The sequence below is a fragment of the Chrysoperla carnea genome, chromosome 4, assembly GCF_905475395.1.
Source record: "Chrysoperla carnea chromosome 4, inChrCarn1.1, whole genome shotgun sequence".
NCBI lineage: Eukaryota > Metazoa > Arthropoda > Insecta > Neuroptera > Chrysopidae > Chrysoperla > Chrysoperla carnea.
The window spans coordinates 15,258,807-15,283,390 of record NC_058340.1 but is presented as its reverse complement, the minus strand read 5'-3'; the positions used below and the strand labels follow the sequence as shown (position 1 = coordinate 15,283,390).

The 24,584-nt window shown below is 29.6% G+C and overlaps 2 protein-coding genes across 2 annotated transcripts; both read right to left on the bottom strand.

The window, feature by feature from the left end:
- Window positions 1-7,758: 7,758 nt before the first annotated feature.
- Window positions 7,759-16,559, bottom strand: LOC123297878 (modular serine protease-like; the record flags this gene model as incomplete). The annotated part of the gene is made up of 12 exons (XM_044879688.1): window positions 7,759-7,786; window positions 8,990-9,235; window positions 9,297-9,456; window positions 10,016-10,201; window positions 11,442-11,563; window positions 11,636-11,797; window positions 12,884-13,093; window positions 13,937-14,394; window positions 14,884-15,036; window positions 15,654-15,773; window positions 15,837-15,968; window positions 16,489-16,559. Coding segments are annotated over 11 exons (1,989 nt in total), but the record flags the coding sequence as incomplete, so codon positions are not given.
- Window positions 16,560-18,698: 2,139 nt separating this feature from the next.
- LOC123299268 (cytochrome P450 4C1-like) lies at window positions 18,699-24,256 on the bottom strand. Its single transcript, XM_044881607.1, has 6 exons — window positions 24,054-24,256; window positions 23,436-23,545; window positions 21,474-21,753; window positions 21,037-21,106; window positions 20,019-20,206; window positions 18,699-19,499 (listed from the first exon to the last, which is right to left on the bottom strand). The coding sequence occupies exons 1-6, from the start codon at window positions 24,202-24,204 to the stop codon at window positions 18,817-18,819; spliced, it is 1,482 nt and encodes a 493-aa protein (XP_044737542.1). The 5' UTR covers window positions 24,205-24,256; the 3' UTR covers window positions 18,699-18,816.
- Window positions 24,257-24,584: the final 328 nt, after the last annotated feature.

Here is a 24,584-nt window from a genome sequence, read left to right as displayed (position 1 = left end):
GATAAATAAAATTGTAATTTTCAATTCTTTTATTGTCAATGTACGTATTACTTTTTATTTCTCAATTTTCTTGTTCAATTTAAAAAGGAAAAAAACTTTACCAATGTGAACATAAGCCTTCTTTTTCCAATGCCTTTTTTCTTTATAGGTTAAATATAAATGCTCAATACAGTTTTATCCCTCCATTTTTTGGTAAAATAGATTCTTTTTAATTTATTGGATATTTATATCACCGTCCAAATTTTTTATGGAAACTAATATTGAGCAAATTAACAACACCTTATAACATATTGTTTATTTATTTTTAAATAAGTCAATTATTCATATATTTATTAAAATGAAACAAATATTTCGCAATTTTTATTATTTATTATGATCTAATTTTGAAAATACAACTCCTCAGTCAAATCAGGTATATAAAATACAATGTATATGCAAAAATGGAAAATTCAAATTTTGTGAGGAAAAAATTGTTTCATATCGATATTGTTTATGAATTTTCATCAACATCAAATAACAATCCATTAGTGTGATCTGATATATAATTATTAACATATTCCACGAGAAGTGGACCGTATCATCCAGTATCATAATGGACCCTATGGCCATAAAATTGCTAAATTTTGACTTTTCATTCTCTAATTTAATTATCACAATAAATATTGAAGCTAATTTTAATTCCTTTTAAGCGGTGTGGTGAATTGTTTTGTAAAAAAAAGTAAAAAACAAAAATGTATGTTTTTTCTGTTTTTCACCAAGATTTACTACTCAACAATGGAACACCGTAATTAAATTCAATAAGAATCACCCCCAATCTAGGACAATGCCAAGGCAAAACTCAAATTAAAAGATCGTAATTGAAAATTCATACATTTCTGTAGAGAGTTTTGTAAGTTAATTTCTCGTCTATGTATATTTACATCAAAGATATGAGCGTTATCTAAAAGGAAATACATCAGAACACACTTATTAATTAATTAATCTAGTAATTAATCACTAACTCTATTTTATAAAACAGTAATTTGTTAACATATAAAGATTTTTATATTAAGAATGATTTGAATTTTTACACTTATTTTAAGACAACTTTTGTGATATACATTACCCGGCAAATAGCAACCGCAGCTTCACTAGACAGCTCGATATAATTAATTATTATTTTGGAAAATATTAATGCAATATTATAAGCTTGTAATGTTGAACAAGCCATAAATATTTCAGATCTATTTTTATCAAAATAAGTGTTAAGTTTCCGTGTTCTACTTACCGTGTTCTGCGTGATTTTCATTGACTGTTATTATGAATATGGATTGAACATTTATTTCTTGGTTGGAAAACTTTTAAATTAACTAGTACAGTAAATAATCAAGCAACAAGTTGGTATTGCCGTCAAAACGTAAGGTTTAATCGTGAGTGCCTTTAAAAATAAACCCAAACAATGCCATAGACGATTTGGAACCGAATCTAAGTAGTTGAGAAATCGCAAAATTGTATTTTCGCAAACGCGCCTTCCAATGAAACTGCGAGAATGTTACCTACGCCCAGGAACGAAGGTGAAAGCCAAACAACAACAAAAATAGGCAAGTATCAAATCGTAGGATAATGAATGGATTATATTCACTTTGGGATGGTATAACGAGAAGCTATTTTGTTAGCCATATGTATGAAGTAAGAAGAGTTTTTACAGCTTCAAGAGATGAGTTTGACCGGTTCTGTTCATGTATACACATATACCATCCCTCTTTGTTTTATACATAAGAACGTCCCTAAGAAGTTTTCTTACTTCATATAACTGTTTGCTTTCATAAAATGCTCTTAAAAAAATTTTTTTTATTCACAATATCAAAAGTATTAATTTAAGTTTAAAATTCTACCATTCTTAATAGGAAATCCTTATTTATTAATATTTTTAACTAATTGATTGCAATATAATTATAAATTAATATAATTTGTAAGTATTAAAAATAAATCTGTACTATATAAAAAACATTTTATCAATCAGAAAATTTTAATCAAAATAATAAAATCATTTAAAATAGACATTTGGTTATACAATTTATTAATATTAATTATTATTATTATTATTAGTGTTAATTTTCTAATTTACACACAATATTGTCTAGTAATGATTATTACATGTTTGACTATATTCAATAAATGATATACAATAAAATATTTAAAAAAATAACTATCGTTGTTTATTTCATGAATATTAAATTCAAAATTTAAGGTAAAATATTTTTGTTGAAACTTATGGTCCACACATTCCAATTTCGTGATGATGAAAATAACTTTACTTAACTACGAATTGAATAAAATTTATTTCAATTAGTTCCGCTGTATTTTTAAAAGGAAGTACGAGCATCAGGGCAATTTTGGATAAAACGCTTGATTTTTTTATATGAAGTTGGGCTAAGTCTAAATCAATTCTGAAAATTTTTGAGGGGAGTTGCTCGATTATTTAAATAAATAAATGACTTCAAAAGGAGGCATATTTAATATTGGTCTTATGGGAAAACGGTAGATGGATCATATGTTTTCTTAGATTTCTCTAAAACTAAACGCTGGAAATTAAAAAAAAAAAATTAAAGTTAAAATCTAAATAAATTATTGAAAACAAAAAAATTCGTAGTGCCCGACTAATTAAGGATGTATGAACACGGTAGTAAGGACACAAATTTAAAAAAAAATATTTTTTTCAATTTTGATGAGTTATGTTATAATTTGACAATATAAGACAAAAAGCAGGAATAAATTTTTTCGATATCTGAAGTAATTTTCAAAATATGGATAATTTTTATTTTTTTTTTTAATTATTAAGCTTTCGATATTTCAAAAACCAAAGCAGATTTCCGAAAAATTGAATCTTATTTTTCGTCTACATTCATGAAGTTACAAACAAAATTCATCATCAAAGTTGAAAATAAGTTACAAATAATTCAATTATGTCAATTATCGGATATTTTCGAACCCTGGTTTCGAGAATGTGGAGACCTGGCCCCGGAATTAAGCACATATGTGATAGCTAGCGAAAAACTGACATCACAGCTGAAAAGAATGACCTAAAATTAGTGGGTTTCAAAAAAAATTCCAATAAGATCGGGTAAAAATTGCCTGTGTTATTAGAAAAATTGAATTTTTGAACTTTATGACGTCATCAGAATCCAAAAAATTTAATTTTGCTCTATCACATCCAAATTTTATCCAATTTTGATAAACCAAGTATGTAATCCTACTAAATTTGGGCCATACTTTTCAAATTTATGGTCAAAATTAATCTAGCTCTATTAGGTTTCAAGATTGTGGAGGTCTGGTCCTGGAATTAGGCACATATGTGATAGCTAGCGAAAAACTGACATCACAGCTGAAAAGAATGACCCAAAATTAGTGGGTTTCAAAAAAAATTCCAATAAGATCGGATAAAAATTGCCTGTATTATTAAAAAAAATCGAATTTTTGAACTTTATGACGTCATCAAAATCCAAAAAATTTAATTTTGCTCTATCACATCCAAATTTTATCCAATTTTGATAAACCATGTATGTAATCCTACTAAATTTGGGCCATACTTTTCAAATTTATGGTCAAAATTAATCTAGCTCTATTAGGTTTCAAGATTGTGGAGGTCTGGTCCTGGAATTAGGCACATTTGTGATAGCTAGCGAAAAACTGACATCACAGCTGAAAAGAATGACCCAAAATTAGTGGGTTTCAAAAAAAATTCAAATAAGATCGGATAAAAATTGCCTGTGTTATTAAAAAAATCGAATTTTTGAACTGTATGACGTCATCAGAATCCAAAAAATTTAATTTTGCTCAATCACATCCAGATTTTATCCAATTTTGATAAACAAAGTATGTTATCCTACTAAATTTGGGCCATACATTTCAAATTTATGGTCAAAATTAATCCAGCCCTATTAGGTTTCAAGATTGTGGAGGTCTGGTCCTGGAATTAGGCACATATGTGATAGCTAGCGAAAAACTGACATCACAGCTGAAAAGAATGACCCAAAATTAGTGGGTTTCAAAAAAAATTCCAATAAGATCGGATAAAAATTGCCTGTATTATTAAAAAATCGAATTTTTGAACTTTATGACGTCATCAGAATCCAAAAAATTTAATTTTGCTCTATCACATCCAAATTTTATCCAATTTTGATAAACCAAGTATGTAATCCTACTAAATTTGGGCCATAATTTTCAAATTTATGATCAAAATTACCCTAGCTCTATAAGATTTCAAGAATGTGGACGCCTGATTCCGGAATTAAGCACATATGTGATAGCTAGCGAAAAACTGACATCACAGCTGAAAAGAATGACCCAAAATTAGTGGGTTTCAAAAAAAATTCCAATAAGATCGGGTAAAAATTGCCTGTGTTATTAAAAAAATTGAATTTTTGAACTTTATGACGTCATCAGAATCAAAAAAATTTAATTTTGCTCTATCACATCCAAATTTTATCCAATTTTGATAAACCAAGTATGTAATCCTACTAAATTTGGGCCATACTTTTCAAATTTATGGTCAAAATTAATCTAGCTCTATTAGGTTTCAAGATTGTGGAGGTCTGGTCCTGGAATTAGGCACATATGTGATAGCTAGCGAAAAACTGACATCACAGCTGAAAAGAATGACCCAAAATTAGTGGGTTTCAAAAAAAATTCCAATAAGATCGGATAAAAATTGCCTGTATTATTAAAAAAATCGAATTTTTGAACTGTATGACGTCATCAGAATCCAAAAAATTTAATTTTGCTCAATCACATCCAGATTTTATCCAATTTTGATAAACAAAGTATGTTATCCTACTAAATTTGGGCCATACATTTCAAATTTATGGTCAAAATTACCCTAGCTCTATAAGATTTCAAGAATGTGGACGCCTGATTCCGGAATTAAGCACATATGTGATAGCTAGCAAAAAACTGACATCACAGCTGAAAAGAATGACCCAAAATTAGTGGGTTTCAAAAAAAATTCCAATAAGATCGGGTAAAAATTGCCTGTGTTATTAAAAAAATTGAATTTTTGAACTTTATGACGTCATCAGAATCAAAAAAATTTAATTTTGCTCTATCACATCCAAATTTTATCCAATTTTGATAAACCAAGTATGTAATCCTACTAAATTTGGGCCATACTTTTCAAATTTATGGTCAAAATTAATCTAGCTCTATTAGGTTTCAAGATTGTGGAGGTCTGGTCCTGGAATTAGGCACATATGTGATAGCTAGCGAAAAACTGACATCACAGCTGAAAAGAATGACCCAAAATTAGTGGGTTTCAAAAAAAAATCCAATAAGATCGGATAAAAATTGCCTGTATTATTAAAAAAATCGAATTTTTGAACTGTATGACGTCATCAGAATCCAAAAAATTTAATTTTGCTCAATCACATCCAGATTTTATCCAATTTTGATAAACAAAGTATGTTATCCTACTAAATTTGGGCCATACATTTCAAATTTATGGTCAAAATTAATCCAGCCCTATTAGGTTTCAAGATTGTGGAGGTCTGGTCCTGGAATTAGGCACATATGTGATAGCTAGCGAAAAACTGACATCACAGCTGAAAAGAATGACCCAAAATTAGTTGGTTTCAAAAAAAATTCCAATAAGATCGGATAAAAATTGCCTGTGTTATTAAAAAAATTGAATTTTTGAACTTTATGACGTCATCAGAATCCAAAAAATTTAATTTTGCTCTATCACATCCAAATTTTATCCAATTTTGATAAACCAAGTATGTAATCCTACTAAATTTGGGCCATAAATTTCAAATTTATGATCAAAATTACCCTAGCTCTATAAGATTTCAAGAATGTGGACGCCTGATTCCGGAATTAAGCACATATGTGATAGCTAGCGAAAAACTGACATCACAGCTGAAAAGAATGACCCAAAATTAGTGGGATTCAAAAAAAATTCCAATAAGATCGGGTAAAAATTGCCTGTGTTATTAAAAAAATTGAATTTTTGAACTTTATGACGTCATCAGAATCAAAAAAATTTAATTTTGCTCTATCACATCCAAATTTTATCCAATTTTGATAAACCAAGTATGTAATCCTACTAAATTTGGGCCAAACTTTTCAAATTTATGGTCAAAATTAATCTAGCTCTATTTGGTTTCAAGATTGTGGAGGTCTGGTCCTGGAATTAGGCACATATGTGATAGCTAGCGAAAAACTGACATCACAGCTGAAAAGAATGACCCAAAATTAGTGGGTTTCAAAAAAAATTCCAATAAGATCGGATAAAAATTGCCTGTGTTATTAAAAAAATCGAATTTTTGAACTTTATGACGTCATCAGAATCCAAAAAATTTAATTTTGCTCTATCACATCCAAATTTTATCCAATTTTGATAAACCAAGTATGTAATCCTACTAAATTTGGGCCATAATTTTCAAATTTATGATCAAAATTACCCTAGCTCTATAAGATTTCAAGAATGTGGACGCCTGATTCCGGAATTAAGTACATATGTGATAGCTAGCGAAAAATTGGCATCACAGCAGAAAAGAATGACCCAAAATTAGTGGGTTTCAAAAAAAATTCCAATAAGATCGGGTAAAAATTGCCTGTGTTATTAAAAAAATTGAATTTTTGAACTTTATGACGTCATCAGAATCCAAAAAATTTAATTTTGCTCTATCACATCTAAATTTTATCCAATTTTGATAAACCAAGTATGTAATCCTACTAAATTTGGGCCCTACTTTTCAAATTTATGGTCAAAATTAATCTAGCTCTTTTAGGTTTCAAGATTGTGGAGGTCTGGTCGTGGAACTAGGCACATATGTGATAGCTAGCGAAAAACTAACATCACAGCTGAAAAGAATGACCCAAAATTAGTGGGTTTCAAAAAAAATTCCAATAAGATCGGATAAAAATTGCCTGTATTATTAAAAAAATCGAATTTTTGAACTTTATGACGTCATCAGAATCCAAAAAATTTAATTTTGCTTTATCACATCCAAATTTTATCCAATTTTGATAAACCATGTATGTAATCCTACTAAATTTGGGCCATAATTTTCAAATTTATGATCAAAATTACCCTAGCTCTATAAGATTTCAAGAATATGGAGACCTGGTCCCGGAATTAAGCACATATGTGATAGCTAGCGAAAAACTGACATCACAGCTGAAAAGATTGACCCAAAATTGGTGGGTTTTAAAAAAAATTCCAATAAGATCGGATAAAAATTGCCTGTGTTATTAAAAAATTGAATTTTTGAACTTTATGACGTCATCAGAATCCAAAAAATTTAATTTTGCTCTATCACATCCAAATTTTATCCAATTTTGATAAACCAAGTATGTAATCCTACTAAATTTGGGCCATACTTTTCAAATTTATGGTCAAAATTAAGCTAGTTTTATTAAGTTTCAATATTGTGGAGGTGTGGTCCTGGAATTAGGCACATATGTGATGGCTAGCGAAAAACTGACATCACAGCTGAAAAGAATGACCCAAAATTAGTGGGTTTCAAACAAAATTCCAATAAGATCGGATAAAAATTGCCTGTGTTATTAAAAAATTGAATTTTTGAACTTTATGACGTCATCAGAATCCAAAAAATTTAATTTTGCTCTATCACATCCAAATTTTATCCAATTTTGATAAAACAAGTATGTAATCCTACTAAATTTGGGCCATACTTTTCAAATTTATGGTCATAATAAATCTAGCTCTTTTAGGTTTCAAGATTGTGGAGGTCTGGTCGTGGAATTAGGCACATATGTGATAGCTAGCGAAAAACTGACATCACAGCTGAAAAGAATGACCCAAAATTAGTGGGTTTCAAAAAAAATTCCAATAAGATCGGATAAAAATTGCCTGTGTTATTAAAAAATTGAATTTTTGAACTTTATGACGTCATCAGTATCCAAAAAATTTAATTTTGCTCTATCACATCCAAATTTTATCCAATTTTGATAAACCAAGTATGTAGTCCTCCTAAATTTGGGCCATACTTTTCAAATTTATAGTCAAAATTAACCTTGCTCTATTAGGTTTCGAGCAGGGTTCGAGGATATGTATCATGATATATATCCGATATATATCACGTGAATTTTTATGATATATATCAATACAAAAATGATTTTAAAAAATTTAATATTATTTAGTAATTTTTTGCGTTTGTTACCGTATTTCTACTTCCCAAATTTTGATGGCATTGGAGTAGAGTTAAAACCTACTAATACTAAGCTCAAATCGTGTCGTGTCAGAAAAAGTTCGTTACTAAAGAGTAAGTTTAAGTAAGATTCAGAATCGGAAGATGATCTAGCTTTATCTTCCTTGCAGTCAAATCAAGCATAATTATGAAACGACATTTTTTTTTTTTTTTTATAATTAACAGTTTATTACGAATGACTGATGACTGATTTGATAATTAAAAGACTGCTTATACTCTAGAGTTATTATTTGTAATGTTTATTGTTTTGTTGCCTAAGTGTAGGTATGACCATTGACTGATAACAATTTATAAAATTGTTTTTTGTTTTAAAGTTGATTTTTATTTATAAAAATATTATTTTTAATTGATTTTGCCTGATCTAGAAGAATATTTTATGTTTTGGTTTCATTTGTCTGATTTGAAGCGCCTAAGTAAATAAAACCTTTAAAACATTTTAGTTTTTTTTAAATATCAAAATTTTGGTATATATCGGATATATATCAAAAATATCCGATATTTTGATATTTATAATAAATATCGGATATTTTCGAACCCTGGTTCGTACTACCTTAAAACTTTTTTATTTTTAGTAGAAACCAATTTTTTTTATCCGAAAGAAGAGAAGCAAGTAAAATATTTTTGTTTCTTAAGTTTTAGTTAATATAATATAGATGAAAAACGTTTTTGTTTATTACTTTAAAATTGAATTTCCCCACAAAAGCGGGTCGAAAAAATTTAGCATGGTTAAAAAAATTTAAAAATCATTTTTTAAATAAATTTTTCATATGAAAACCTACCTTTTTCTAAGTCTATATCATGGATTCAGCTCTAATAGTTACCTAAAAAAATTTGTTTATGTTTACGTATAAACTTCAAATGCTCGGGAAAACTTGTAAAAGCATGATATTGACGTGAGTCACAGGTCGTTTGTCTTGATGAATGGTTTTTTGCTGGAGAAACACTTACAATCCCAGCTAAGAAATATTTTTTGCTTTTCTTAAATACATAGCCTCCGCCACTATCTCCATTACAAAGATTTGAGCCTAAAATTATTATTACTTTTGTTATAAATTTTGTAAGTTTTTAGGATTAATTTTTTTTTACCATTCCTGTTTCCTGCACAAATTTTATCGTTTGTAATGAACCGTAAAAATTCTTTTGGTAAATGATTTATACAAGTTTCATATTCAACATAAGGCATATTCACAGCTTTTAACTCTTCAGCAGGAGCGCCAAATTCTTCGGTTAAACCCCATCCAGCAATCTGAAGAAAATCTTGAATTTATCTATTGTGACTAGTCAAATTATAGTTTATTTCAGCAGTTTCCTATTAGGAGTGCTATTATGAATCGGGGAACCTTTTATGGGACAAACGACCTCTTTCAATAGAAATATATTAAGTCTTGCCACAAGTCTAAAAATGCAAATTTAGGATATTGAGATCCACAAAATTTTGCAAATTTTTTTTGATGCACATAACTTAAGAACGTATTCTATGACAATTTAACACTATGTAATTTTTATTAAATAACTTATTAAAAGAAAAAACTATAGAACTCTTTTGGTACGGAACCGTATATTCGCACTTGACCTGTTTTTTATTATATAAAACTATGTAATTTGTAATAAAGACGTTTGTAAAAGTACAGAATTCTAAACTAGCATGCTTACTGCGGCTTAAAAGACACAGCCCACTGACAGTCAAACAGCGGCGTCTTAGTAATAGATTTCCCGTGGATTACCCTTTGGGTGTTGAACCCTAAAAAGGCTCGCAAGAAATATTTGGAAACTGTCGATACCCTTAATATAAACAATATACTTACTGTTCCAAGTTTACCTCTTTTCAAAAGACTAGAATATATATTATTAGAATTATCACCCAAATCAACACAGATTGGACGTACTTGTGACGATAATTGAACGGAATTTTTTAATATTAAAATCGCTATGTCATTTTCGTAACTGCCTTGTTCTGCTCGAAATTTTTCATGTATAATGATTTCTTTAAGCTAAATAAAAAATATAAATATATTTGGAGATTTCATATTAACTAATATCATTCTAATTTCAGGAAATAATTTTTCGAATTGAAAAATTCTTTTAGTATTGGATAGCACATTTTTCGAAGAATGCTATAGGGTATATAACATCAAGCACTAGTTATACAAATGCAAATTTTTTTCCTATAAAATTCCGAAAAACGCTTACAGAAGGTTGATTGAAGTTTCCAAAACTCACATTCCGTTCGGTGCGCAATTATTCATGGATCATTAAATATCGATTATTAAAAGAAATATGATTTTTCATTCAACAGCTCATTGTCAAATAAGAGGTTGGGAAAATATGAAAATATACAACTAAATTACTAAACATGCCATTAAATACTGGAAATAGTAAGTATTTTTGTCAACTTTTAAATTATTAAGCAAGCTCCCTATCCCTATATATTATTAATGTAAAAGTAAAGTTGTTTGTTTGTTTGTATGTTTGTTTGTGATGCTTTCATGCAAAAACTACTGAATGGATTTGATTGAAACTCTATAATAATGTAGCTCATAAATAAATTAATTTGTAGTCTGATATTTCAGTGTCTCATCTATAAGCATCATTTTTAATCATAAATTAAAAATTACCTTGAAAATGGTAAACGTAAACATGATAAAAATACAATACATGGCCATCTGTTCTTATATATATATATATTACATATTCTATTTCAAGTGTTATAGAAAGAAGATAAGTTAGAGCAAGGAAGATGAAGGCTATTACATGGTGGTCTTTACTTTTAAGCCCAGCGAAGCGCGCGGGTATCAAGCTAATTGTATAATACAGTTCTACTGGAAATGGTTTTATTCACTTTGTTTAAAATTTTAATAACGAAATTAGAAGTTTGCTGTCTTTGGTCTAGAGAGCATTAAACATGTGATTGAAAAAGCATCGGAAAACCGCGTATTTTACAAGAAAAAAGGTTTTTAAAAAAATTCTAGGTCGCTTAAATACTTAACATAACTTAAATACTATAATCGGAAACTTTTACATAAAGATCGTTTCTTACAGTAAAGTGGAACGACTGAAAAATCTTTCAGGTTGAAAACTGTAGAACAAAAAGTTTTTATGCTAACGAAAACTGAAAAAAGTACAAAAGTTTCGAAAATTTTCACTAGAGAAAATCTAACGTGCTTCAAATTCCTTTTTCCACCAATTAACGGAAAGTACACCCTTTTTTAATTTAATTTTACTAGCGCTTACCTGTTTGTATTGGGCATAATTATCTTTAGGATTTTTCCATGATCGGTAAAATTTGCCAACAGCAACAGCATATTTTGTAGGATCCACTAACGGTGTATTTTCAAAATAAAAACAGTGTGCAGCTATAAATATTATAAAAATAATAATATATACTTAATAATATTTGATTAATTTTTGACGAGAATTAATAATACCTGTCAAAACGGCTCTTATTGATATTAATGTTCCACCACATATTTGGTTGTACATTGAATATTCTAGTTTATAAATTCCAACATGCCAAGGGAATCCTCGTTTTGGCGCAGTCCATCCCTTAATTACTAAAGGCTGTGCCGTTGATCCTAATGTACCACATACTACATGTAAAATTCAAAAATATTAAAAACCCCTGATAAATTTTTCGGGTACGGAACCCTAAACTCGCACTTGAAACGTATCTAATAACACTCCCCGTTAAATTACCTTTTTCTTAGAGCTTTCTTCAGACTGAACCGATTTTGAGGATCATAGCCTATGTTTTATTTGTTCCGGATACGGAACCGTAAACTTGCACTTGAAATATAGCTAAGTACACTCTCCATTAAATTACCTTTCGAACGAAACAAAATAAGTCCAAATCGGTTCATCCGTTTAGGCGCTACGATACCACAGACAGACAGACAAAGACACATAGCGGTAAAAATTTTAACACCCCTTTTTTGGTTTGGGTGTTAAAAACAAACAAAAATCACTGTTTCATTGGCTGGTCGATACAGGAGTGTAGTAGGCGCAATTGCCCCATCCAAAAGTAATTACAAATTGTGCAAAATACTGTCAAATTTTTTTTGTGTGTATATAAAGTACTGTCAAATAAATTGAAATACGAATTAACATTATGTTATATCTGGCTCACTCTAGTTGGCTTTATTTTTTCGTTGAGATGAGGTAATTGCGTTAAAAAAATTAAACAGCTTAATACTCTGGATCTAACACTGCCTTTTCTCTTACGTCAAAAATTAGTGGCAATTTCGGTGTATGAAAATATAAATTGACTTTAATTACATGAAATAAAAAGGTTTGTCAGATGTTACTCAGATGTTCACTTTCTTCATTCTTTTAGTTGTGCTTCTGATATTTGTGAAATCAATCTCGATTTATAAGCCTTTCTAAAGACTTGGGTTAACACTAGCAAATCAAAACTTGATTTATTACGATAAACAAGGACTTAGGTTAGATATGACAGACCAAAGTACGATTTATTGGTCTTGATCAATAGTAACTAACAACCAAGACTTGACTTATTACCCTTTGTCGAGGCTTGGGCAAACACTGACAGACCAAGCCTTGATTTAATAGCCTCTGCCAATTCATAATCAAGGCTTGGCAAACCAAGCATTTGTACACCAATGCTGACATAGGCTCAGACGCTATGTGGGTAGGTATCTGAAAATTAAAATATTTACCTGGATTACAATCAAATAACTTTTTCGACCATTTTCCATTTCGGCACTCTATTGCGTTATATGGTAGAAGTACAAAATTTTTTAATTCAAAAGTATGTTTACACTTAACTTCTGCAATGGTGCCTTCAAAACTTTCGTTACAATTAATTTTCTGATCTTTATAAGAACATTCAATTTCATGCTTTTCAGACTCTAATGGTTGGCAAGTTTCTGAAAATATATTCATTTAATATTTATTTAATTTTGTGAAAGATATTTACATATCCACATATTGTATGAAATGAAGTATCGCATTCTCCTACGAATACCCAATCCGAACCGAAACTCTGACATGTCAGAGTTGACCATACATTGGGTGCTCATATGCTCGCTCGCTGACTAGTCTAGCTTATTATGCTTGTATATGTACAAATAATTGCTACAAATACATTTATTATTTATGTTTTGTTCACTAGTTTGCAAACAATTTTAAACGTCTAGCTTTTCGATTATATGATTGATGTTTATTTATGATACAATGGCGTAAACTATAAAGACAAATAACGTTGCCGAGTAATCATAATGAAAAGAAAACTGAAAAAATATACTCGCATCTAGACTCCAACCCGGACCTTACGGATTCATTCACAAAATGAGAATGGGACTCTCAAATGCTACGTGTTTGAAATAATCTTGATTATATTATAAACGTGAAAGTAAGGATGTTTGTTTAATGCTTTCACTCAAAAACTACCGAATGGATTTGAATGAAACTGTACAACAGTATAGCTCATTCATCAGAATAACACATGAGCTATAATTTCTAAAGATTCTTTTTTTTAATTTAAAAAATTAAAGTTAATCTGACATTTTACTGATCTATCTATGATAATCCTTTGAAAGCATAAATTAAAGATTTGTGTAAAAATATAAAATAGTAAATGTGAAACAATTCATGGCCATCCTTTTTTATATACTCAATAAAGCGGTGGTATTTACTTTTAAGCCCAGTGAAGCGAGCGAGTATCAAGCTAGTAATATATATATATATATGCTTCTGGAATAATATCTTACTTAAACATTCTGGGAATGCTGTTGTCCAATATCCGTCATCATCGCAGAAAACTGATTTTGCACCTTTTAATGTATAGCCTTCATCACATGTGAATTTCAATTTAGTATACATGGGAGCTATGCCAGATGGTTGTGAAATCAATCCTGTAATTGGTGAAATTGCTATCACTTTACCATTTTCGGGTGGATTCGGATATTCACATGGTATATTGGGGCGATATATATCTGGAAAATCTGTTATATCCTCTGGCTCTGTTTTGCTGATATCATCAGCGAAATAACTATTAACACAATTTGATTCACTACATGCGCCATATGTGCATCGTTTTGTTGTATTACACTTGAAATCATGGCATTGGCGATAAGTTTCATCAGATCCATCATCACAATCCCTGATACCATCACACATTTTTTCTCGTTTTATACATAAACCGCTGTTACATTTGAAAGTGTTTTTGCTAGATTTGTTCAGAAATACATCTTCGTTTTTAAATTATTCAAATAAATTTAAAAAATACGCCCATTTATGCTTCATTTACGGAACGATTTTTTATGCCAAGATGTACAAATTTCACTGACATTAATTCAATTTTCGAAGTCTTTGAAAATAAAACAAGTTTTCAATATTTTTTCTTTACTCAAATTTCTCGAAATCATTCGTTGTGTAATTATTATATAGGCTGGCTCATACCCTCAACCCCCTTGAAGGTGTGTTGTAATTTATGGATGGCCCCATAGGTAGAACAGCCATAATTTTTTTTTCCTTTAAAAAACGTTACACGCACGCACCCCTTTGTAGCTTTGCGCCTGTGCCTAATTTACCTAACGGATAATTCGCCTATGCTTGTATGCGAAACTTATATTTTTAATAGTCGTATTTTCATAAAAATAATTATTGTCCATGTATTATGGTGCATAAATGGGCGTTGATGAATTAATTTACTTACCCACAAATCATTTCTTCAGTTACGTTTATAACAGTGTTGCATTTTGGTAACAATTCATCGGAGTAATCAACACAATCTGGTTTTCCATTACATACTGAGTCCAAATCAACACAAGCTCCATAATCACATCGAAATTCATCATCTTCGCATTTACTTTTTTTAAATGGTATAAATGATTAATTCTTTTATTATTTTAAAAAGATATATTGTTTACAAATAAGCCCAAAATAATTAAATTCTTGATGTTTATAAAATTTAGATGGCTAATTAACCATTCTGAGTGAAAGTGATATTCAGGAATTAACAATTAATCGAAACCGTGAGCACTTGGGTAATCTTTTGTGATCCATAGGTGACGTAACGATTTTTCATCACTTATAGGTAATTACCTCGCCCGCCGGTTGTTAACATTTTGTCATCAAGAAAAACATTATGTAATAAATAGCTAAATATTTGAAAATTAAAGTTCATGAAAATTAGCAGTTTAAAATCTTAGGTTCAATTAGTGTCACTGAAAAGTGATTATTATTTAGTCTCGTCTATGTCATATAAACTATTCAACAGTGACTCTTTTGGTACGAATAAGATGAGAAGTTTGGGGTCACAAGAGCACCATATGCCTTTCTCAACATCACACCACAATATTTTTAATGCTGCCCATTAGCATCCAGAAAAAATTCGAAAAAGGCATTTGGAATTAATTTTTGTAAAAAGATTGGTCTTTGAAAATTTACGCCAATTATGTTTAATTAAAATTCTAGATGTTTTACCTGGTTGCTTGGCAGGCGGTGTAAATTTCGTCAGAGCTATCAATACAATCTTTAATCCCATCGCATAATTGATCTTGCCTGATGCATTCTCCGGATAAACATCGAACAGGCCAATATTCTCTACGTAAATAATAAAAAGCTTTGTAAAAGCACAATTTTCTCAAATTATTATAAAATACTTACGGACACTTATCTGTGTCCATATTTTCACAATCAGCTTCATCAGAACCATCAAAACAATCCCGTACTGTATTACATTTTAAGGATTGTGGTATGCAAGCTCCACTAGCACAATGGAATTGAGTTGTATTGCATCTGTATTAAAATTTTAACGGAAACTTTAATGGTATAGTACAGTATTTGGTGACATATTCATAAGAAAATTTTCATTTGCCATCACTTATCCCCACTAATTTTGTTAAAGTTATTTTTTATGAAACATAAAAGGTTAAAAACTATCTCTGCAATGGGTTGCCTAGAAAAATGTTTGGATATTTTGCGGAAAATCATTTATCACTGTATTTGCATATACCATATTTTATTCTATTCGATTCAATGAATTAACAGATAAAGGTAATTACTATTAATAATAATAATAAAAATACAATAGCCCTAATTTAGCCCACCAGTTTTTATTGGATGCAAGGTGCTCAGATTTTTCCAGGATCATTCCCAAGTACACTGCTAATGATAGGACCAGGACCAAGTACACTGCTAATGCTAGTCAGAATAAATTATTAACTTTTAACAAGGTCGAATTCAAAGGAGAGCGAAAATTTTTTTAAACATCATTCACTTTTTGCATCTAAATTAATAATTTGATTGCAATATTTACCGTTTAGTTTTACAGAATTCAAATATTTCGTCTGCTTTCGTATAACAATCGATTTTTCCATCACATAATACACACACATAATAGAGTTAGGCTTACATTCCCAAAGACCACAATTAAATTCACCATTCCTGTTGGGGAAAATGCCATTATTTTATCATTAAAAAAGTATATTTTATAGGGTACTCGCGAATAAATGTTGAAACTTTAAGAGCTTATCCTTGATAAATTTTAAGTCCAAATTGCCTTATACATATAATGTTATCCCAAAGTTCAATAATCGAGAAGCATTATTAAAATAAATAGCAAATATTATCGTGACTGACTTATTAGAAGTACGTCCTAGACACTTTCTAGAAGATAGATGCTGTTAATTATTTGATCACTAAAAATATATGAAGGAGATAGCATGAACACATTTTGTACTAAAATAAATTAGTATTAATTTGTACCTACTAAAAGATCAAAAAAAAAAAATTGTCCGAAAATATCACATTCTCTTGTATCTATTGGGTTTTGGATAAATAAGTATCGAGAATTTTCGACATAAAATCAAAATATACACTCTTAAAGCTTGCACTTTATTCGTGGTCAGCTGTATGTAATAAATCTATACTTACTTGCATTCCAGTTTATAAAATAGACAATAATTTATACGAAGCAAAATAAGAAAAAATACTAAAACAAAAACAAAATGAAAAACAAGAATGAATGAAAATTTAAGTAAAAAAAGTAAAAAAAATAGGTACAAAAATATCCCCAAAATTGTCTAGCTTAATTATTTGTTTTGTATAAATATTTTGACTTCAAATTAACTATCGTTTTAATGTTAAAACTCACCCCTTTTTGAAAAAAAATAAGGACTTAATTTAATTTTCATTATTGTAAACACGAACAATTCTTTGCACCAGTTAAAAATAAATTACCATTAATTACAAAAGATAAAACCTTTATGAATAATTATATTGTTAATTGCTTTATTTTATTTTTTGGTAACCAAATTTCCTATTCAGAATCCGTTTCCTTACATATCTGTAAATGTATGTGGTTAATTAGTTTCCGGACGTGCTGCAAATACAACGCCAATTATGAATTTTGTTAAAAATATGATTGATCATTAAATTCAGTGTTACTTAACATTATATGTAGATTTTCAAAATCTGGCTTCAAGATTCCTTTATTACGAAAGCATTTTGAAGTACAAAGCAAAATTAATAGTCCTCCTTACATTTTCAACTTTTTTTAGTGATTTTTGATAAGCAGCAGCTTTGTTAAAAATGGTCGTTTTCAGAATTTTTAAACTTGAAATGCCTTGCTTTGAAATTTTGGAAAGAAAAATAATTTTATAGTTCATGCTTGGCGCTCAAAATTGTGCAAATAAAATTTTCTAAATTTTCGAAATTTTCAACGGCGTAAATCAAATTTTTTGGCTTAACCAATACTTGAGTCATTTAAACTCATTTTTTAATTTGAGTTCTGACAAATATTAGATGAACGCTTTAAATTAGAAAATTGTTCTTTATAAATAGGCAAGCTTTTTTTGTAAACCGAATAGTTTAGACACTAATTGATAGCCAAAAATCAATTTGAACAGGAACGGTCTTTATGGAAAAACGTACCACTTTTATTGGATTTATTGGAAAATGATTTTTCGAAGAGTGTCGAGATTTCGCAGAAATCTCTATACGAAATAACAATTTTGGGTAAAACTTTTCAGTTCGTTGCTTAAACTGCACGGTTTGCGAAAAAATGTTTCAAATAATTATAAATGATCCTTTTTTAATCAATAACAAACAACTTTCTAATTTAAAATGTTCATTCATCGATTACCAGTTATGGAGTAGAGTGAGCTTTTCATTGAAATTGAAGTTTAATGTCTGTGTAAAATGTGCGCCTAAACATCGAACATTTTTCGCTTGAAGCTTTTTTATCGATACTAATTATTTTTTTACGTTTCAAGTAGGTACAATGATATTTTTTATACACAATGATCTTTTAGTTATTCTAGAGACAGAGTATCTACAGATTCTATGGACTGCCCAGATTCCTGGTGGGATATACATTTAACATCAATTTGGGACAAATAAATTCATTGTTGACCAATATTGTCGATATTTTTTATTCTTAAACAAATATAAAAATCGTATTACAACATAAATTTAATAACATATATTATAAATTAAATAAATAAATAAATTAGACAAGTAATTTAACTGTTATCTCGAAAGACAGATCATGACAAGGTAATAATATTAATACATATTGATAATTATAATATTATCGGAAGTCGGGACTTAAAAGTTTTCTTCTTAAATTGTATGGTAAATTCATTCATAGCCTGGGTACGAGTCGAAACTTCAAACCTTCTTTCGATGTTAAGATGAATGCCGATTGAATTTGAACATCATGTTGATTACTTAATGATATCACTTTGAAGCTCCTCAAAATTGACGATAAAATTAATTTAATTTCTTGAATTGCAAATTTTTGTCCAATACAATTTCTAGCACCAGCACTAAAAGGAATATACGAGAATGGATGACGTTTTGCAATATTTTCTGGTAAGAAATTATCCGGATTAAAGGTTTCTGGTTGTGAAAAATGTTCTGGATCATGGTGTACTTTGTATATGTGAATACAAACACTTGTATTTTTCGGTATAAAATAACCATCAATATTTGTGTCTTCTGTTATAACCCTGGATATTCGCGGTGCACTTGGATACATTCGTAATGATTCTTTAATGCACATTTCTAAGTATTTCATTTCGATTAAATCGTCGTTGGTTGCATGCCTTTTTGAACCATTAAATATTGAATTTAATTCTTCATATACACGATCTTGAATATGTGGATAGTTTCCAAGTAAAAATAATGTCCAATTAATGTTTGTGGATGATGTATCATGGCCAGCAAATAAAAATGTGCTCACTTCATCACGAATTTCTTTATCAGTTAATGGTTCATCGGATTCTAACATTATGTCTAAGAATGGTTTTAATTTTCTGTTGTCTTCTGTAAAATTAATTAAAAATTTAATACATTAAACAAGGTATAAAATCGATAACATGGTCAATTTTTTCAGCACTCTATTTATATTGATTCTGAAATGAGACCGTCAGTGCAAAAGTGGCTTAACATATGCATGAAAAATTGAGTATTCATTGAGCTACTGGGATCTTTCAGTATATAAGAGATAGTCCCACAGAATCAATCAGGAGGCCCTTCAGCTATCATACAACACTTGCGCAGGTATAGGAAATTCATACTACCCTTCTTTTATTAACCACCGAACCCAAAAAAGTTTGTCCATCTGTCTGTCTGGGTATGTAGATGGCTTTAAAGTAAAGAGTAATTTAATAGAGAGTGTCCTTTGATATGTTTCCAATGCGACTTTAGGGTTCCGTAACCGAAAAATTTATCGGGGGTTTTTAAATTTTGTAAATTTTACTTTTCAGGTGATTAAATGCGGGTAAGTAATTATTCAGATTCCAGCTATTATTTTTCGTATTAGAAATTCACAGTAAAACGTACCCTCATTATTGTTTTCATCCGTAATGTTTTGTTGTAACTTATGTTTTCGTTCTTGAATAACAGCATCGGCAAAATCATGTAAGATTTTTAAGCATTCACTTTGACGCCTTCCTTGCGAAGTTAAATTCCAAAGAAATTCATACTTTCCAAACATTGAAAATTGTCTTTTAATTGCTAATTCGGTAAAACTGTAAATAATAACTTATATTAAAAAACAAATAATGAAAGACTGAACTGTTTGCTGTAAAGAAGAGAGGGGATCAAAATAAAACAAAAGTCATGTATTTTACGATATATGCAAATGAGAATGTATAAACTCCCAAAACTTCGAAATATATAACCCTGTAGTTTTTACCACGATTTTAATCTCATTAAATTCAAAGCATGTTAAAAATAACAAGGTGGAAAACTAAGGTAGCACCCCTTTCACCTCGACAATTATATTTATTGAAACCTACAATAATGTGAATTTTTCAACTTATCAACTTTCCTATTATCGCGGTCTGAAATAATTAACTTCCAATTAAAGCGATCCTGGATTTTTTAACTATGCATATTTGATGACGTAGGCGTTTCTTCGAGTTATAAACGTAATTAAAACTTCGACTAATTGAGATTTTCAACAATAAATTCAAGTAATTGAAGTTATGTTACAGAAAAGCAAGTACTAGCCATAAGTCATGCTAAGTCTGTTGCACCTGGCCTGCAGATTGCCGATTATATCAGCATCATTTATCAGGTATCAAATCAAAGGGTCCTGAACATATCAAATAGAAAAGATCTTTCGATTTAATTTGGCTGAAAATTTTTTTATAACGCACTTCTGAACTTGATGATCAAAAAAGGTAATGGATTCAAAAATTTGAAACCAATAAATTTTGAAATTTTCGTAACTAAGTTAGTTAGTTCTAATCACGTAGGCAAGCTTTGGATTGGTACGTAAAATACATTGACAAGGATAGATAATACTTATTCAAATGGCATATTATAGTTTCTTTCTATATTTCCCGCTACTTACTTAGTAATCGCTTCGTAATAAACTGGTGGTGAATCACTTTGAGCATTTATTGAGACTCCCATTGATGTTTCTGAAAAATTAAAATTAAACAATTTCTCAATATCATAGTGTTAAAAATGAACTTCAATAATTTTATTTTGCTCAGGCCTTTATCTATAATCCCTATTTTTCCCAATATTTTAGTTTCAAGCAGTTTCCGGGATAAGGAGTGGGAATATCATTCTAAAAAAAATGTGATTCTCGTTCAACAAGAAAATTACTTGAAACTAAACATGCCCTTAAAGATAAACAATGTAAACAATCTCAGCATTTTCCATTTTAAAATTAAAAATTGAATTAAATTGAGTGGGTTAACATGTTCCACTTATTAGTCATTATATTGACGTCACCTGATAAATGATTATGATAAGAACAACGAACACTTTAAGGAAACTTACCACAGATAACATCCAATGTGCATTGATTAATATATGGTAGTAATTCAATTTCCTGATTATTTTCCATAGCTGTTTTTAAGCGATCCACCAATATATCGGCCTTTTCACTGATAACACTTTGAAATTCTTTTAAAATTGTAAAATGAAATGCTGGTGTTAATAATTTACGATGGGTTTTCCAATGCATACCGGCTGAAGTTAACAATGATTGACCAAGCCACGGTTCCACATATTTATAGACACGACTTTTCTTAGTTGGAATAACACCTTTCAAAATTGCCTGAAATATACAAATAGCATTGAGGATACTAAAAATATTTTAAAACCTTCGTAATTATCGAAAGATTTTTTTTAATCTCCGTAATTCACCAGGAAACTTATTTAAAATATTTACGCTCCTAAATCTACAATTTTAACGCCCTTAAAATCTACTGATGTAGACATCGGACATACTCGACCAGGCTATTTATTTTAACATGTGTCGATTGTCGCAAAATTGAAAATCACCAATTTTGTAAGAAGCTGGGTTAATGACGATTTTAATAGGAAAAATCGCTACAACGAAAAATGACTCAAAAATATACACACAAGTTTAGTCCCAGTTTGTTTAGTTTAGTTTGTAACGCTTAAAAATATTGATGCTACGAAAAAAATTTTGGTATAGGTAAATCAATCGGAAATCGATCCGAAATATCGTTTTTTTCAAAAATTACTCGGCCAAATAATTTTTTACGATATTTTCGAATTTTTCTAAGGGGTACCCCTTGAAAAAATTGCAAAAAATCGATACAAATTTATCGTCTCCAATTTCGATAAAACTCTTTACATAAGATAATTTTGACCCAAAAAATCCAAAAATCCGTTTCATTTAACGATTGGGCGAATAATTCTCGAGATAATACCGGAAATCGATCCGAAATATCGTTTTTTTTCGAAAATTTCTCGGCCAATCGCCAAATAAACTCGATTTTTGAATTTCTTGGGTCAAAATTACCTTATAAACTGAGTTTCGTCAAATTCCGAAACAAATAATTTTTTACGATTTTTTCGAATTTTTCTAAGGGGTACCCCTTGAAAAAATTGCAAAAAATCGATACAAATTTATCGTCTCCAATTTCGATAAAACTCTTTATATAAGGTAATTTTGACCCAAAAAATCCAAAAATCCGTTTCATTCAACGATTGGGCGAATAATTCTCGAGATAATACCGGAAATCGATCCGAAATATCGTTTTTTTCGAAAATTTCTCGGCCAATCGCCAAATAAACTCGATTTTTGAATTTCTTGGGTCAAAATTACCTTATAAACTGAGTTTCATCAAATTACGAAACAAATAATTTTTTACGATTTTTTCGAATTTTTCTAAGGGGTACCCCTTGAAAAAATTGCAAAAAATCGATACAAATTTATCGTCTCCAATTTCGATAAAACTCTTTATATAAGGTAATTTTGACCCAAAAAATACAAAAATCGGTTTCATTTAACGATTGGGCGAATAATTCTCGAGATAATACCGGAAATCGATCCGAAATATAGTTTTTTTCGAAAATTTCTCGGCCAATCGCCAAATAAACTCGATTTTTGAATTTCTTGGGTCAAAGTTACCTTATAAACTGAGTTTCATCAAATTCCGAAACAAATAATTTTTTCGAATTTTTCTAAGGAGTCATAAGGTCATTTGGATCTTTGCTGCGTAGGTCCTACGCAGCTTCTTGTAAACCGTTAGAGATAGAACAAAAATTTAAATGTTGCTTATAAAATATTAAACAACATTTTTTCGTAAACATCACTGTTTACCCGTGAGAGCACAAAATTGTATAGTATGTATGTTATGGTTTTATCAGATATAGTATCAGACAGAGTAATCAACACTGTCCCTACATGGTATTTCGACAATTAACTCAGTCAATTGTTTGTTTTCTCTTGTTTATTCAAAATTTGCCCTGAGAGAAAAAACTTACTTCGATATGTTCAGCTTTATGAAGAATAAGCGCAGGCTTCATCCAAATCCAAACAGCCCATAGTCGTGGATAATAAGTAGAACATCTGTCGCATGTTAATTTAAAAATTTCTGAAAATAAGAATAGAACACTGATTTTCAAGTTTAATGAATAAATACTTTGCCACTACTATAAGGTTAGGTTAGGTTAGATTATATTGGCTGGTCACGAAGGACACGCTTAGGCTATACAGCCCATTGTGATACCATATATGTGTTTTATCGCCTATCCGCTGATAATTTCATTTATCAGCTCCTCAATTTCAGATGCTGAGTGCACCCCTTCATGCATATACCATGCACTACACCAGCCCATCACAACTATTAATTAAATTAATTTTGTTGAGGCGGCGGGAATCGAACCCGCTACCCTAAACACACCGCGGACGGAGTTGGTTACGCCTTAAACAATTGAGCTAATAGGGCGCGTTTCCAGTACTAAAATAAAAAAGACGGAAGATGATTCTTGAAAAGTTGCTAATATTTCAATGTTTTCCGGATATTAAAATTTGTATAAGGTTGTCAAAATATTTCTTAAGAATCAAATCAGTCAAAAGTGAAATAAAAATCATAAACTTACCACTGTCTGACGAATTAATAAAATCCAAATAATTACCAATTATTGGATATCCTTTTGGGCTTGGTATATTTACGAAAATTTTTTGTAATTTGTAGAACTTTATATACTTCCAAAATATATAAAATGTAATTAAAGCATATACTAAAATCATCTTGATTTGATTTCGTTATTTATTTTTTTAACAATTGAAGTATATTTTTATTAATTAAATTTTAATTTTATTCAATTTTAAGTAATTACCACTTAACTAACTAAATTGCTGAACGGCTTTTTAAAAATGAATTATAATTACATTGGTATGTATATATACCGGTAAAATTTGTTTATATTTTTAAAACAATTAGTCATACAATTTTATAGAGTACCTATTGAGTAATCCTTACCTTTAACCGGTAATCAGTTTATATTTTTTAATGATAATATAAACAAGTGAAAATAAACAATTGACTGAGTTAATTGTTGAAATACGCTGTATAAACAATGTTGAATATCAGTGTTTGTATTTTTAAATAAATTATTAAAGTTTAAAAA